This window comes from Martes martes (assembly GCF_963455335.1).
Source record: "Martes martes genome assembly, chromosome: 6".
NCBI lineage: Eukaryota > Metazoa > Chordata > Mammalia > Carnivora > Mustelidae > Martes > Martes martes.
This window is the reverse complement of record NC_137893.1, coordinates 58,600,520-58,615,937: the sequence shown is the minus strand read 5'-3', so window position 1 is coordinate 58,615,937 and position 15,418 is coordinate 58,600,520. Positions and strand designations below refer to the sequence as shown.

The window sequence follows — 15,418 nt, the reverse complement described above, 5'->3', positions numbered from 1 at the left end:
CACTCCCAACTGTCACAGAGTGAACACGTCCTCCCTCCCAAGCCCAGAAACTGCATTCTTTGGGGGCAGCTTTAGAATTTGAAACCTTAGACAGAAAGAAGAAAGAGCTCAGTGGTAGGTCTGTGAGGACAGGCTAAGACCTGTGAGGGTTTGTAGCATGAAAGAAAATTGGGGTTCCCGGTGGTGCAGGTGAGTCTGATGGGTTCTCACCTTGGACAGTATCATCGGGCTTGATCTCTGTGCGTATGCAGCTGTCTGATCTTACAGAGACTCACAGAGAGATGTATTTGCCCCACATCATAAAGACTGACAGATCAACATAGGTTTATATGCTTTATGTTAAAATGAAATGATTTATCTTTGGCATCAACTTCTATTGTTCTCTAACCTAATTGACATTTGTGACTCAGTGGCCTTCCAGTTCAGACCAGGGAGGTTAGGAGACTCACCACTTAGTTAAAAAGATACAGTGTGTAACCAGAAAGGCACAGATAGAAAGTAGCCTCCAGTAAGTACTGAACAAGCAACTCAGATCATAAATACCAGTAAGTTTAGGGGCAGGAGGGGACTGTGGTGGACTTCACGGCTGGGGGGAAAATAAAAGAAAAGCTTTATTGATTACATACTATAACTTGGATCATTCTTATGTTAGTTATCTATGTGAGTTAAGGGGATACAGTCAGAAAAATGGCGGTTCTCACTTGCACTCACTATAATGAGAACTGAAACAAAAGAAATACTAATAAAATGTAATGCATTCTGATATTCACACCCTTTCGGGTCATTCAATAATGGGAGATTAGATCCAGTAGAGGCTTATTAGTCTTGTCTTAACACTGTCTGATGTTTGTTTTATTTTAATTGTGCTCCATTTTTAAAGAGATGCTGCTTAGCTCTTTGGACCAGAACTGTATTTTAATTTATTTTAATTTCGATCAGCCACCATTAGAAACAATACGGATGTGAGTACATGAATGAACATTCAGCGTCTCTGCTTCCCATAACGAGAGACAGACTGTTTCTCCTCCAGTTAGGAAAAATCTTGTGAAAGGCTTCTGTTCTTTGGTATGAATTTTTTTTAATGAGTTTCAGCCCTTGTCTTTTCAAAATTGTTACTTGTGTTTACATTGCAAAACCAGTGTGGTATTTTGGGGGACTCTGCACCCTTTGTACCTGGAGTTGTGATACTGTTTGAAAAGGTCAGAGGAAGTTACTGGAAAACAGGAAGCTGCCCTTGTGCACTGTGAGAGCCTAAGAAAATTTTAATGGTAGAAAACAGTTTAATCATCAGTGCACTGTGCTTCCTGGAGAGGAGTCTACGGAGTCTTCCTTAGCATGGAATATGATTGATTTTTGACCATAATTTGAGACAGCACTCAAATCCCTTTCCTGTTGGTGGGGCGTGAGTTCTCCTGAGAGAAAGTCCCTGCACCAAGGGTATAAAGGTAATGGAGTCCAGTCACTGCCTCGCTGTCAGTCCTCCTGGCGTTATGCACAGTGCGCTGACCTGCTGTACTCTCAATGTCCTTCAGTATTGTTAAATTTAAATTTAGCACTCCTGCCCAGGCCCATATCCAGCAGCCATTGATTCATGGCTGGTGTTGGCCCCTGATATTGACACTCATCCTCAAATAACTTCATCAGAGTAACTTGTGCGACCCTGTTTGATCGCAGGAATGATTTGTGTACCCTGATAATGCACCCAGTTTGGCTTTCAGCCTGTGCGCATTTGATCCTCTGTGCCCCTGACTGTGCTGTCCCTGCTATGGCATACCACGCTGGTTCCGAAGGGCCAAGCAGCCATGTGTTTGTATCACTGTCGCCATATGTCTTGCTCCTTCTATTTATATGGTGTGTGTCTGTATCAGTCTGCTTCTGTTCACTTTCTCATTTGTAGAGAACACTGAAAACCACTCTGAAACTCCAGCAGCTCCTGTTCCATCTCCTCCAGCTCTTCCTAAGCCTAAACCCAAACCTAAGCCCAAAAAAACACCTGTGCCTCCAAAAGGGGCTGCCGCCGGGGTCAGCCCCAAGGGTGACGAAGTGCCTCCTATTAAAAAAATTACCAAGGCGCCCGGTAAGCAGGCCCCCATCCCTCCACCCAAGCCAACAAGCCGAAACACGACCCGAGAGGCTGGTGAGTATGCCCCCCGGGGGCTGGAGTCTAGGGTGTTTGCCTCTGGGGTGGGGTTCATTGCTTTTTCTACTAATGGTGGCCTTTTTGGTGTCTTAGAATGTAACACCAGTGGATTTCACTTGAGAATACCCAGGAGATTCCTTTGTTGTTGCCTCTACCGAAGGAAAGTCAACCAGTTGATAGTTGGCCTCATTATATTTGGGGTGAATAGACCTCTTTTATTCCAAGTATCCACTGTCTGTCTAAGAACCAGTAGAAGGATTCAGGGTGTAGTGTGCCTGATGAATGAGATATGTGATCTGATACTACATTATTTACAATTGCCTGGCTTTCTGCCTATTTGAGTTTATGGGTGGCTCTTTGGCTTGGATTTTCCTCTAAAATATCTTAAGTTGCATATCAGAATATAACACATCATTGACATTTTTGCTGGATCTTAGTATCTTAAATCCTTCCACATACATAGTCATTTCTCTACTGACAGATGTCAAAGAGTTCATATCACTCAGTCCAGCTCTACCCCTCCACTTTCTACTGGAATCACAGCTTTTTCATCCAAGTTGAAAGTCACATACTTAGTGTTCACTGTCCACCTCATCCCCAGACTCCCGTGTGTTATAAGGAATAACATCCTACAGTGTAGTTAACAAGTCATTATTGTATGTTCTGGGGGGTGTTTGAGTGACCTACAAACAACATGTAATATCTGTCCAGCTTTCCTTTCAAATCAGATATGCTTAATGCAGAGTGGAGTTCCCAATTTTCTAGTCATGTGGCATAAAGAAGCCTACCATGTCGTCCAACTGTAAAAAGACAATAATCAAAGTATACATGCTGAATGACTTTTTCCACTCACATTCCCCCATGTTATAGCAAACTATATTTTCCTCAAAATCAGTATCAAAATCAGTAACTTTCTTGCACTTGGCTACCAGGATATGCCTTCATGTTGATCTTTTTCCCTCCATCATTTATACCCATATGCTCAGAAAATGGCTTACTTGATGGTATAGCAGACTGCCAAATACAAATGGATGTTTCTTTGCCTGTGCTCCTCTCTTTGGCCTTTGACCTCGAGTGTCTGGTATCTTCTAATAAGCTCTGAAATGAAATGTCTCAGAACACTGTGCTTATAGTGCCCATGGGCCATCTCCTCAGGTACCAATGGCCCTGTGTCCATTTTTGTTGGCATCACTGTGTTTCCCAGAATGCCTAGCAGACCTGAGGAGCAGTGCTTGAAGTGAGACAGGCAGTGATCCACTTCTTAAAGAAGAGCCCCAAACAATCACCCCATCCTTGGGCATTACACAGACTTGCTCACTTTGTCCTGCCCCATAGGGCAGTGGCTCACTATTGACTTGCCTTGGGCTCTCTCACTTCTCTCAGAAAAAAGCTGGTGATTAATGCTAGGGCAGGGGACAGCTTTCATGAGAGATTTTGAGTTATAGCCAGATGTTTTACTTGAGGGTTTATTTATGGGCCCACGATGTTCCTAGAAGAATTATACAGTCACATTATTAACTGTTGTATTAAATAAGGCCCCACTGGCTGACGGTGTGAATAACAGTGTTGTTCTTCTCAGGCTGTCCCAGATAAACAGGGGTTTCATTGAGCTATACCAACAAGCCTGATGTGCAAGAATCCTTTTATCAAATATTGATAGTACTCCTTCAGAATCCAACTGATAATTCCATTTGTAACCATTTAGAACTTTCTACGCTTTATTTGAATAATGTCCTTTGAGAAAAGTTACTTCAAAATGCAACTCGTGATTTTTAATCAGACGTTTCAGTTCTTATAAAGGCTATCAGTTAGGATTCTTCTTCAGTTCCTCAGTTAGTATAGACCCCCAGATAACCAGATGCTGGCTTAGCACATTCAGCTGCTTTGTGAGTGAAGTAAAGTCAAATCTCCTGTATTTTTTTTTCTTTCTCATTGTTACACACTGTGTTAACAACGGAAGTATTTAACTGAGGAGAGGTGGCTTTACTTTTTTAATGCTGGCATTAATTCAAGGTAGCTTAAGCAACATGGTTGATTTCAGCCAAGTCTTGTCATTTTAGAAGAAACTTAAAGAAATATCTAGAGAAGTGTGACTTGAAGCTCCACCCCAACCATTTAAAAAATTTGTCTTTTTTTCCTCAAGTCGAGCCGAAGTTAACTTTGCTGTTAGAAAAGAAAGAATTGTCTTAAAAAATATATATATATATATATAAAATCCACATTAATATACATATGGGTGTGTGAAAGGGATTCTGTTCAATTTATGTATAAAAGTATTGAATGTGTTTAGCCATCAAGTCCTTAGATCTTTGTTGTGAAAAATAAATTTAGAATGGACTTAGATTGTAGAAGTATGCTAAATACCCTTGTCTTTTTAGCAGGTGAAGATTGTTAGCTTGAAAGAAGTAATATGAGCAGGCCCAGACTTGGGATAGTATGAATTCTAGTTGTGTGTATCTAAAATTATAAAGCCCCCAAGCCATAAAGGTATCCTTTAAGTCTGGATTTTGTCACCAAATGAGACTCACTCTTTTTTAGTGTATCAGAGTTGATGAAGTCCTCTATCTCATTGTCTATTCCTTTATTCATTCTTCACCTCTTGACCCTCCCCCAACTGACTTCAGTAAAGGTAAGTTATCATAACGTGTGTTGTGGATTGGCTCCACCGTAATAACAAGGTATTTTGTAAGAGTTCTGTGGAGGATGGTTTAACCCCTCGTGAAGAAGAAGGAACGTACAACATTACAACAGAAAAAGTAATTAGGAGAAATTTATAAATCATACAGGTCATAAAACAGAAGACATTCTCACAGGAGTTTAAAGGTGTTTGCCAAAATGATATAAAGAAGAGTTGAGCTTTTTTTTTTTTCCCCCCTGAAAATGGTTTGGTTGAAGGCAGTCCTACCCAAAAGCAGGCAAATACCTCCTAGTGGCCACAACCATTCTCTGATGAAGACCCTCTAGGAACAGAAGTGCTTAGGAAGATTGGCTTTGTGAGGGTGTTTGTCACAAGATCTGAGAATGACTCTTTCCCTTCAGATTATTCCAGTGCTACCCATGTAGACATTTTCTGTAAAAAAATAATAATTTTTTCTGCCTTTTGATATTTTGTGGGTTTGGGTTTTTTAAATTTAAATTCAATTTAATGAACCTGTAGTGTATTATCTGTTTCGGAGGTAGTTTAGTGATTCATCAGTCACATATCACACCCGGTTCTCATTACTTGAAGTGCCTTCCTTAATGCCCATCATCCAGTTGCCTTTTAATATTTTGAAGGGGACTTGTCTTTCTGATGTGGCCATGTGTTTTCTCTCTGCCCCATCGCCACTGCAGGTGGAGGTATGGGCCAGCATGCCAAGCTTCTTTCTCTAGAGCCATGGGGATAACTGGTTTAGAATTGAGTACCTTTGCCTTTGGTCCAGAAAGGAGCCACAGGGATATACCCTGGCCATTCTGAATATGGGCCACTCCATTCCCAAAAAGCATCATTGAACTTGTAGAATTTGTGATGAGCCCAACCTGGCACTCTAACCAGACAGCTGCTGTCTATCCTTTATACACTATGATGTCCCATCTTTGGGGTACGCAGGGACTCATTCAGATGACCTTTAAGACAAGCAGTTGAGGACTTCCCCTCGGCTGGTGCAGCCAGAAAAACTAGAGGGACTCCTCAGTCTCCATAGGAGAAGACTCTTGTCCCTTACAGTTTTGCCTTCATCATCATTGGCTCCCTCCTAGATTCCGGGTAGGGAGGAGGCAGAAAATAAAACCATTATCCTTATTAGCCTATTTCCTTTTATTTGACAAATGTTAACATTTTAAAGGGAGCATCATAATTGACAGTTGCAACTCATTTGTTTAAAAGACTTCTTTGACTTTTAACACAAAATCTCTCTGTTTTAGCTGGTTCCTCTCATTCAAAAAAAACAACTGGGTCCAAAGCATCAGCTTCACCATCTACTTCCTCCACCTCATCTCGTCCCAAAGCTTCAAAGGAGACACTTTCTAGCAAAACAGGGACCGTGGGAATCACAAAGGGCAAGAAAAAAACTGGCAAGCAGCCAACCTCTCGACTGTCCTCGGATGCAACCACGTCTGGCATGTCCGACCTTAAAGGAGAACCTTCTGAGATGAGGGTGGAGAGTCTCAAACCTGAGCAGACTGTCCCTGGGACCGAGGAGCAGACCACAGGCAAATCTAAGTCTGCAGTCCCCCCACCTCCTGTGGCTCCACCACCTTCTCCCCCGACCCCTCCTCTTCCTCATGAGGAGCAGTGCACTGTTGCCTCAGACACTCCTGTTGTCCTGGTCAGTGATGGAGCTGACCTGCCCGTCCCTGCCTTAGACCCAAGTCAGCTTCTCTGGACCGAAGAGCCCACCAACAGAACCACTGTCTTCTCAGGCCCTGGCTTAAGTGTTAGCAGAGAAAATGCAAAATGGTGAGTCGGGGGCATAAACCCCATATTCCGTCTGTATCTGCTGTACAGCTGGGTGCTAAAGATCACTAAACCACTCTATTGGAAATGAACCTACTTGGTTTTGTTTTACAATTTAACCTAGTGATTGTTAGGTAAGCACCCATATCATCCAGCAATTGGTTTTTTGTAGCCTGCCCCAGGAATGTCATAGGCTACCGGAGAAGATGACATCAGTCCTACTGGCAGGTACCACTTCAGATCTGTGGCTTTCGAGTAGATCAGAGCCTGTTTCATCAATGTTCAGCAATCTCTTTTTTCCCTGGACAGTTCCCTTTTCTTTCCTTACAGTGGTTATTTTAAGTCTTTACTACTTGTGTCCAGATGGGTCACCCGTTCCTGCGTGCCTTCATTACAACAAATCATTTAGCCTTTTCTTTCTCTAAGAAAATAAAGACCATTAGGAAAGAACTCTCTTGGATTCCATCCCTTTCCCCCCAGCTTCCGAGGGGCCCCCTTTCTTGCTTCCTCAATTCCCTACCCAACTCCAGTGTTACCTCCTCTCCGACGCATTTCAGCATTCATGCAGACGGAATTGGTTGTTGCATCTACTCTACGCTGGCAACCCTTTTTTTCCTCTCCATGGGACAGAGCTAAGCAGCATATCTGTTTGCCTCTGCATCCCCAGCAACCAGTACCGAATCTGGTATGCCATAAACATGACATCATGCAGTTTTCCCAAACCAGAAACCTGGGATTCATCCTCAGGGTTCTCATTCTTCTTCATTCCCTGCAGCTAATCCCTCACAAAGGCCTGTCCATAAAGGCAGAAAAGACATACTAGCTCTTCTATCCCACAGATACGAAGGGAGGGCTGTCAGAGTATAGTAGACTTCTGGAGAAGTCTTATCTTAAATCCAACCCTAAACCCAACCTCTCCTCTCCTGTTTCTAAGAGTAAAACCAAAATTCACTTGTGATCATTTAATATTTTCTCTTTAAAAAGAAAATTTGTCATGTTAGACTTAAAAAATAGTGCATTAATTAAGTTGACTTGGATCAAGAGACAATCATCGTTAATTATTCAGTTGCTGATAATAATCACCTTCATTTATTGAATAGTTATTTAATGTCAGGAACTGTCAGTTATCATTAATTCACATAAGTCTTACGTGAAATTTCTCTGTTTAATAGATGAGAAAACTGACACTGAGAGAGGGAAAATAGTTTGCCCTAGATTACCCAATTAGTAAGTAGCAAAGTCAGAATTCACACTCAGAGCTGCATGGCAAATTCCATGCTCTTAAGAAATTGTATGCATTTCCAAAGCACTTGCTTCTACTTCTGCAATTTCTTTCGTGTTTGTTTCTTGTTTTTTTGTTTTTGTTTTTATCATTTTGAGTACCATGGTTTGAAGGAAAGCGAAGGAAAGATAAATGTTAAATTATACATTATTTTACTTGACACATTAGTAAACAATATGGGAGAAGACGTTGAAAGGAATGGGTATGATGTCCTTAACACCTCCAGCACATAGCAAATGACTTCATTTAATTGCACTGTGGTTTTCCAGCACTGCATTGAACTCCAGCCTTCAGAACTCAAAAATCATTCTTTCAGGAAATATTTCCTGCTTGCCGTCTATGTGCTGGGCACTGTACTCAGCACCAAAGATAGAAAAGTAAGCAAGATGGGACGCCTGGGTGGCTCAGTCAGTTGAGCATCTGCCTTTGGCTCAGATCATGATCCTAGGGTCCTGGGATTGAGTCCTGCATAAGGCTCCTTGCTCAGCAGGGAACCATTTTTCTCCCTCTCCTTCTGCCTCCTGCTCCCCCTGCTTGTGCGTGCTTTCTCTCTATCAAATAAATTTAAAAAAAAAATTTTTAAAGTAAGCAAGACCAAGATATTATAGTTAAATTAGTTTTTACCAAAATAATATCCAACCTGTTAGGAAGTACAAATGTTTAAGACAGGTCTGAATAGATTGAATATATAGGTTTATTATTTAGTATACTAAAGAACAAGATACAACAAGGTGATTCCGTAGATAGTCTTAAGCAGTGAGAGAGCGCATATCCCAGGGTGACTTGACTCTGTCCAGCCTGCTTCCTTAGACCTATAGAGAAGGCACTCTACTGTGCAAAGGACTGTGCTACACAAGGAGGGGGGCTTAATGTCAGTCTCCAGCCCAAGTACACACAGGATTGTCAGACAAAAGAGGCGAGCGTCTGTTCCCTATTTCCATGGGAACTATGATCAGAGAGCAAGCTTAGGACATCATTAGACATCGAGGTATTTATATATAGATTTTCCTGTCATTCCGGATAAACATAATCCTTTCTTAGAAGAGGGCATTGAGATTTCTTCTCTGTATGTTCTTCAAAGTTAAAATTTAAATTACAATTCATTCCACGGGAGTGGTTTGTTTGCTCTTGAGTTAATGAGCCTGGAATAAGTAGTCTCTCAAATTTTTTTTTCCAAATTCTTTCTTCCGTTTTTAAGTAGATATTTCAGTTAGAATTTCTAGCTCTTAGTCACTTGCTTTACTTAGAACTTTCCCTCAGTTATGTTTAGTGAACGAATGTGTGAAAATCCTGTCATCTTATGAAGAGGCTTCTGTTTGGAATACAAATATCAAAACTTTAAAGAAGATAAGTGGCTATGTGTAAAAATATCTTCTTCTATTCACACATTGCAGGGTAGTAACCATGTGGTAGATTTCTATTTATTGGTGGCTTCATTAGTATCATACAGGTCTGGGATAATTTAAGGCAGTCACTAAGCAGCCCATCTGGAGCCCATATCCAAAGGGAACTTGACTGCATTTAGTCCATTTCCACGAACACTTGAGTTCGCTGTTTCGTCCAGTGTGCCCAACACATTTAGGGGGCAAATGAGAGACAAGTCATGAGTGGATAGACACAAATTTGGAGTATAATAATTTAATGTTAATTAGCTATATAATATGATATGAATATAACTTACAATGTCAAGTATAAAATACAATATAACATTTAATAGGTAGAATAAGAGTCTTAAGTTTGGGTTCTAGACTGGACTTGATACCTTGTTTTGGGCAACACACCCATGGTCTTCTCGAGTTCCGTGAACTGTAACTTACCCATCCCCTTATACTGTAGAACAGATTAAGTCTGTAAATGTAGGCAGAAGTCTTTGAAAACTACAAAACATTATAAAATACAGGTGATGCCATTAAAATAATGATAGATATCATAATAAATTAGTGAGCGGTGACAGAAACAAATACCAAGGCTCAGCCCTAAAGTATCTCTTGTTCTGCTCTTCAGAATGTGTTATTAATTGCTATATCTAGTAAATGTGCTGTGGTCACCCACAATACCAGGCTGGCTAAACAAGGGTGGGTTCCAATCAACTAGAAATCCGGACCATGGAAAAATCATGGTTCTCACACTGTGGAAACAGTATGGTGGTTCCTCAAAAGATTAAACCTAGAATTACCATGGGACCCAGCAATTCTCCTCCTGTGTATATAGCTGAAAAAATTAAAAGTAGGTCCTTGAATAGATATGTGTACACCAGTGTCCTTAGCAGCAGTATTACAACAACCAAAAGGTAGAAGGAGCCCAAATGTTCATCAGCTGATGAGTAGATAAACAAAATGCGGCATATGACACAATGGGATGTTATTCAGCCTTAAAAGAAATTCTGACGACGTCTGCTAAAGCAGGATGAACCTTCCAAGATGAACCTGGAAGACATGCTGGTAAAGTAAGTCAGACACAAAAGGACAGATGTTGCATAATTTCACTTCTGTAAAACACCTAAAATAGCAAAATTCATAGAGACAGAAAGTAAAATGGTAGTTTACAGGGGCTAGGGGATGCGAACAGGGAGTTGTTATTTAATGGGTCAGTCTCAGTTTGGGAAGATGAGAAGGTTCTAGAGATGAGAAGTTTCTAGAGATGGACGGTGGTGATGGTTGTACAATCAACTAGAAAATCAACTGTGTAAATGTTCTGCCACTCGATTGTATGATTTAAAATGGTCAAAATGGCAAATTTTATGCTGTGCGTATTTTACTTAGTAAAAATAAATATAATATGCTATGCATAGTTTCCCCTTTGAAAAAAAGAATTTTGGCTGTTGGGTTTTTCTAATAAGTGCAAATTTTTTAGAGTGCTTGGACCAATAACCACAAAGTACAGTTTTTCAGTACTTCAGGTTCTGACGTTTACCTGTTTTTACTACTCAAAGAACTGTTTTTTGGTTTTTCAAGTTCATGGCAACAGCAAGCACATGGTTTGCACAAAACGGTCTTTCATAAGTGTGATGTCCAAATTTGGATGCTTCTATTTATATCAGAAGACAATTTGGGGATTTTCTGAATCTTAAAATGAATATTACATTGTTTTTGATATGCTAGGTTTTCGATATGTTTTCAGTGACATTTTTTCTTATTCTAGTCTGTGAAAACTGGCGGGCTTTGTCTATTTATAGAAACTTTAAGCCAGAGATTCTTACCAAGCTAACTGATAGAAAATTATTGCATCCATTCACATCACCTATCTTGTAAAGAGTGCGTTTAACTTCGCCCTTTTCCATGTCACGTTACTAATATATTCCCGTGAGAGACAGTTTTACAAATGGAGAAACTAAAACACAGAGATGATACATGATTTTTTGACTTGACACACTGGCTGTGATGAAAATAGGATTAATTCATATATCAGCTAAAGAAGGTGTGTCTTTCTGTCACTCCTCTTCTAGGTGTTGGGCCGCAAATCACTATGAATCCCACATGTCAAGGAGCTTTGAGGGCTGAGATGGCAGACAAGTGAATGGTGGTCGAGGTGCAGTGTACTAAGCGCTCATCGGGTTGTCTCCAGGTCACCTTAAAGGCCGGGAGGTGGGGCAAGGATCTAGATGGAAGGCCGGTGAAAGATTCCTGAAGAAGCTATGACTTTAGCTGAGGCTTGAAGGATAAGTAGGAGTTACAGGTACAGAATAAGGATAGAGCAAGTCAAATATTGAGAAACTTCTAGTCCACTGTTCTTTCCACTGAGGCCCCATGGCTATGGAAGAATCAATTTGCAAAATATAGTTTTACGATATTCATGTACTAAATCATGTATCAATATCGGACATCATCTAGTCATTCCTTTTGATTTTGTAGATGAAGAATCTGAAACCTTGAGAATGAAGTCCTGCAGTAGTCCTCTTCCATTTCACTGTCCCTAGCTGCCTATGTTTGCTTTCTCCTTTCTCCAGCTTGAAAGATGCTCATGAAACTAGAGCTCCCTCTCATGGTGTTGATGTTGTCCCGGAGGGTTGCTCTGAGCTTCATGCCACCTCCCCACCCCCCTGTGTTGTTGTGCCTTTAACAGTTTTACAACCAAAGATGAGCCGGGAAAGGTAGCCCCTCAGCTGCTGACTCCTGGGCTGTTGGGAGAATCTTCAGAATCCTTCAGTGCCCCTGAGGACGAAGGCCAAAGGGAGTACCAGACCAATGACTCGGACTCTGATGGGCCTGTCTTGTACACTGATGATGACGACGATGATGAAGAGGATGAGGACGAGGACGGCAGCGGAGAAAGTAAGACTTTTTTCCAGAGGTGGGGAGGAAAGTGGATGATGGACAGAAACAGGTGCGTTTTGTAATGACAGAAGCCATCGGTGATCAGATAGCTGATGTTTTCTTTCCCCTCATCATATTCTTTTCTCGAATTAGAAATGTGTGTTCTAAAGTTTAGCTTTTGATGACAGACCTTTACAGAGGATGGTTCCACAGGGGCCAAGGGGTCAGGCCTTTGTCTGAGGAGTCAGAGCTTTCAAATGACAGAGATGTTTTCAGAATGATCAGAGATGGCCCTTCCACTCAGATCTTTCTTTCTTCCTTTTTTTTTTAAGATTTTATTTATTTGTTCATGAGAGGCAGAGGGAGAAGCAGGCTCCCCGAGGAGCAGGGAGCCCAATGCAGGACTCGATCCCAGGACCCCGGGATTGTGACCTGAGCCAAGGGCAGACACTTAACTGACTGAGCCATCCAGGTGCCCCTGAGATCTTTCTTGAATAAAGAGCATAAACTCGGATTCACTGGATTACTTGTTGGAGGTGTTTGAGACTTCCACTCACTTTTACACTAGCGTTTAGAGGGGGGGTGGGTAGAATGAGTCGAGAATGGCAAATACCTTTGAAGAATTAAAAAAAAAGATTATTCCACAATAGGTGAGATAGGATGCCTTTTAGGAAGGAATGATAGAGTAGTTAAGCCAGTTATTTATATATAACTTAGGGAATTGGAAAGTGCTTATCTTAAAAAAATGTCTAAGCATCTTGACTTAAGAGTGATTCACTATGGAACTGAATGTATACGTTGTGAAAAGTTGTTAATGATGAACCATCAGTTTGTCAAATTCCTTTTAGTTTGTACTGAACAGCAACAACAAAATTATTATCATCCACTCGGTGTTGACAATCCTCTGTTGAGGATTCTTGCTAATTAAGGATTAAAACATTGCTACTGCAGGTAAACTTTTTCCAGTGTGATTTCTCACTGAAGGAAAGGGGAAGACAAGAATTAACTGTACAGTATAAATTTAAAAAGCTATGTTTTTAAGACTTAGAAAAGAAAGTGTTACGCAATCAGTAATTTCCGTGACACGCCGTCTCAGCAAAATAAACTTCAAATATCACTTTCCAAATGATGAGGTGATATTTGCAAGTTTTTTCATGGTGCCCCAGCATTTTTCAGAACATTTTAAAAATAGTTCTTCAGTCTTTCTAAGTGAACTACATCCAACTCAAAACTTTTTCTTTTTCTTTTTTTCCCTGAGGTTAATTAAAATTCCACTCTTGCAGGTGGATAAAGAATTTCGTCTGGACTCTGTTTAAAGTCCATGCCATGTGTAACCTGAGTGCTGCTTGCTTAAAGCCCTTTTTTTCTGCATTTCTGCCTCTTCCAATCCTCAGGTGCTTTAGCAAGTAAAATACGACGGAGGGATACTCTTGCTATCAAACTTGGCAACAGACCTTCAAAGAAGGAACTAGAGGACAAAAACATCTTGCAGCGTACATCTGAAGAGGAGCGGCAGGAGATCCGACAGCAGATTGGAACCAAGCTCGTCAGGTAATGGCTCCAGTTTTCACACAGTACTCACGAAGTCATACTTCTCTCCCACCTGTGGTGTCCTGCCCAGCTGAGATCATTGTGAATTCCTTGGGTAAGGGCACACGTGGCCTGTGTGGTTTTCTGAAGTTGGTCCTGGATGGTGAACCACTCAACTTTCCCTTTGGTCCAGCCAGTCAGTGGCTTTGGTGTCACCAAAGTCTGAGCCAAGTGTCAACAACAACTTTTTCTATGAAGGACCAATTCGGAGGTGGTATTGCAGCTACACCACTGTGCTAGTAACAGCATGAAAGGAGCCATGAACAACACATAGACAAATGGGTATGGTCGTGTTCCGATAAAACTTTATTCACGAAAATAGGCAGCAGGCCAGATTTGGCCTGTAAGTCATAGTTTGCCCAACTCCTGGCCTAATCCATGGGCTCTCTGGCATTCCTGTGATCGCCATGAGGTTCTGCCCTGTGGGCTTAGAGTCTCTAGAAATATCAGTTAGCTTCAGTGACCAGCTCCATCCAAGTCAGGTAACTGTAGCCCCCCTATCACAGCCTCCCCCTTTTAACTTCAAACAAGTGGTTATCTGATTTCACATTCTGCCTCCAGCCATTGGAGGGTTTCTGCTTTGGCCACCAGTGACTTTGGAGGTCCATCGGACTGGCACGTTTAGTAGAAGTGAGTGCCAATGTTTGATGATCAGTTTAAGCATATTTAATAGTAGTATCCATTTAGCTGACTTCTCTCACTCTGTGTAAATAACAGAGTGCATCAGTTGGGAGAAGGGAGCAATCTGGGATCCCAGGGCGGGATCTGGAAGTGGAAGAAATTCTTCTCCTTGCTTGGAAGTGGAAGACTTCTGTGACTGTGTTGGACCTGTGGGATTGGTGTGGGGCCGGGGTTCCAGAGGCTCTTCTCTGCTTGACAGATGGGGCCAACCAGTGGCTTGTGGCGAGAAATGAGATGCTACACTGAAAGCCCTTGAGTGCCTGGGTCGTAGCAGGCACGTAATAGAATTAAATATTTTTATTAGTAATTTAAATCATTATATATCCCTTAAACAAGTAAAACATTTTAAAAAATCAAACCCAGTATTGGCACCTTTGTTCAGTATTTCTGAAGAGCAACTTAACAATATGAAAAAAAGAAATCGTAGAGCAGCCTCTTCCTTGACATGGTCATTCCATTTGAGAAACGATACTAGAAGAAAATAATCCAAAAGGGAAACAAAACCCATACGCTTTACGAAGATGTTTATTTCAAGGCTATTTAGAACAGTGATGAATTAAAACAAACCAAGTGCTTGAAAACAGGGGACTGATGAAGGACATTGGGAGAAGCTGACATGGTGAACTAAGCATAGGGCAGTTGTTTTCTGACTGTCTCATCAAGGATTTCTTGGAGGTGATACTCGGGCTTCTGTGGGGTAACCCGGGCAGTGTGGGTGTGTTTGCGGTGGGATGGGAAGGACTCCTTCGCCCCACTCTTAACCATCCACCCAGAACAGCCTCTTCTGTCTGTTTTATATAGGGATTCTACCTCCAAGCCCCCCAAATTTGAGGGCATCTGTAAGTATACACATAAACTATAGCCATTAAAATTTTTGAGTAGAGTTTTTAGTGTCAGAAATATGTACATTTTGTAGAATTGTTTTTCTACAGAGACTGTACAGCTGATCACTGTCATTCAAAGATAAATCACCCATAGTCCCTACCTTGGGGTACTCTGTGCGTAGTGAAAGAGACAGAAAGAGATATTGCTTGGGG

General features: G+C 41.3%; 1 protein-coding gene across 4 annotated transcripts in view; it reads left to right on the top strand.

Annotated features, from left to right (window-relative positions):
* Positions 1–15,418, top strand: part of PHACTR2 (phosphatase and actin regulator 2) — a gene marked incomplete at its 3' end in the record, with an annotated part of 121,635 nt that overhangs the window by 70,508 nt on the left and 35,709 nt on the right. For 2 of the 4 annotated variants that reach the window (XM_080807241.1, XM_080807242.1), the window contains exons 5-8: positions 1,898–2,137; positions 6,044–6,578; positions 11,920–12,128; positions 13,505–13,661. In XM_080807241.1, the coding sequence (XP_080663367.1) occupies positions 1,898–2,137; positions 6,044–6,578; positions 11,920–12,128; positions 13,505–13,661 (1,141 nt within the window). The remainder of the gene's footprint in view (positions 1–1,897; positions 2,138–6,043; positions 6,579–11,919; positions 12,129–13,504; positions 13,662–15,418) is intronic. The other 2 variants (XM_080807243.1, XM_080807244.1) reach the window with 1 other exon arrangement.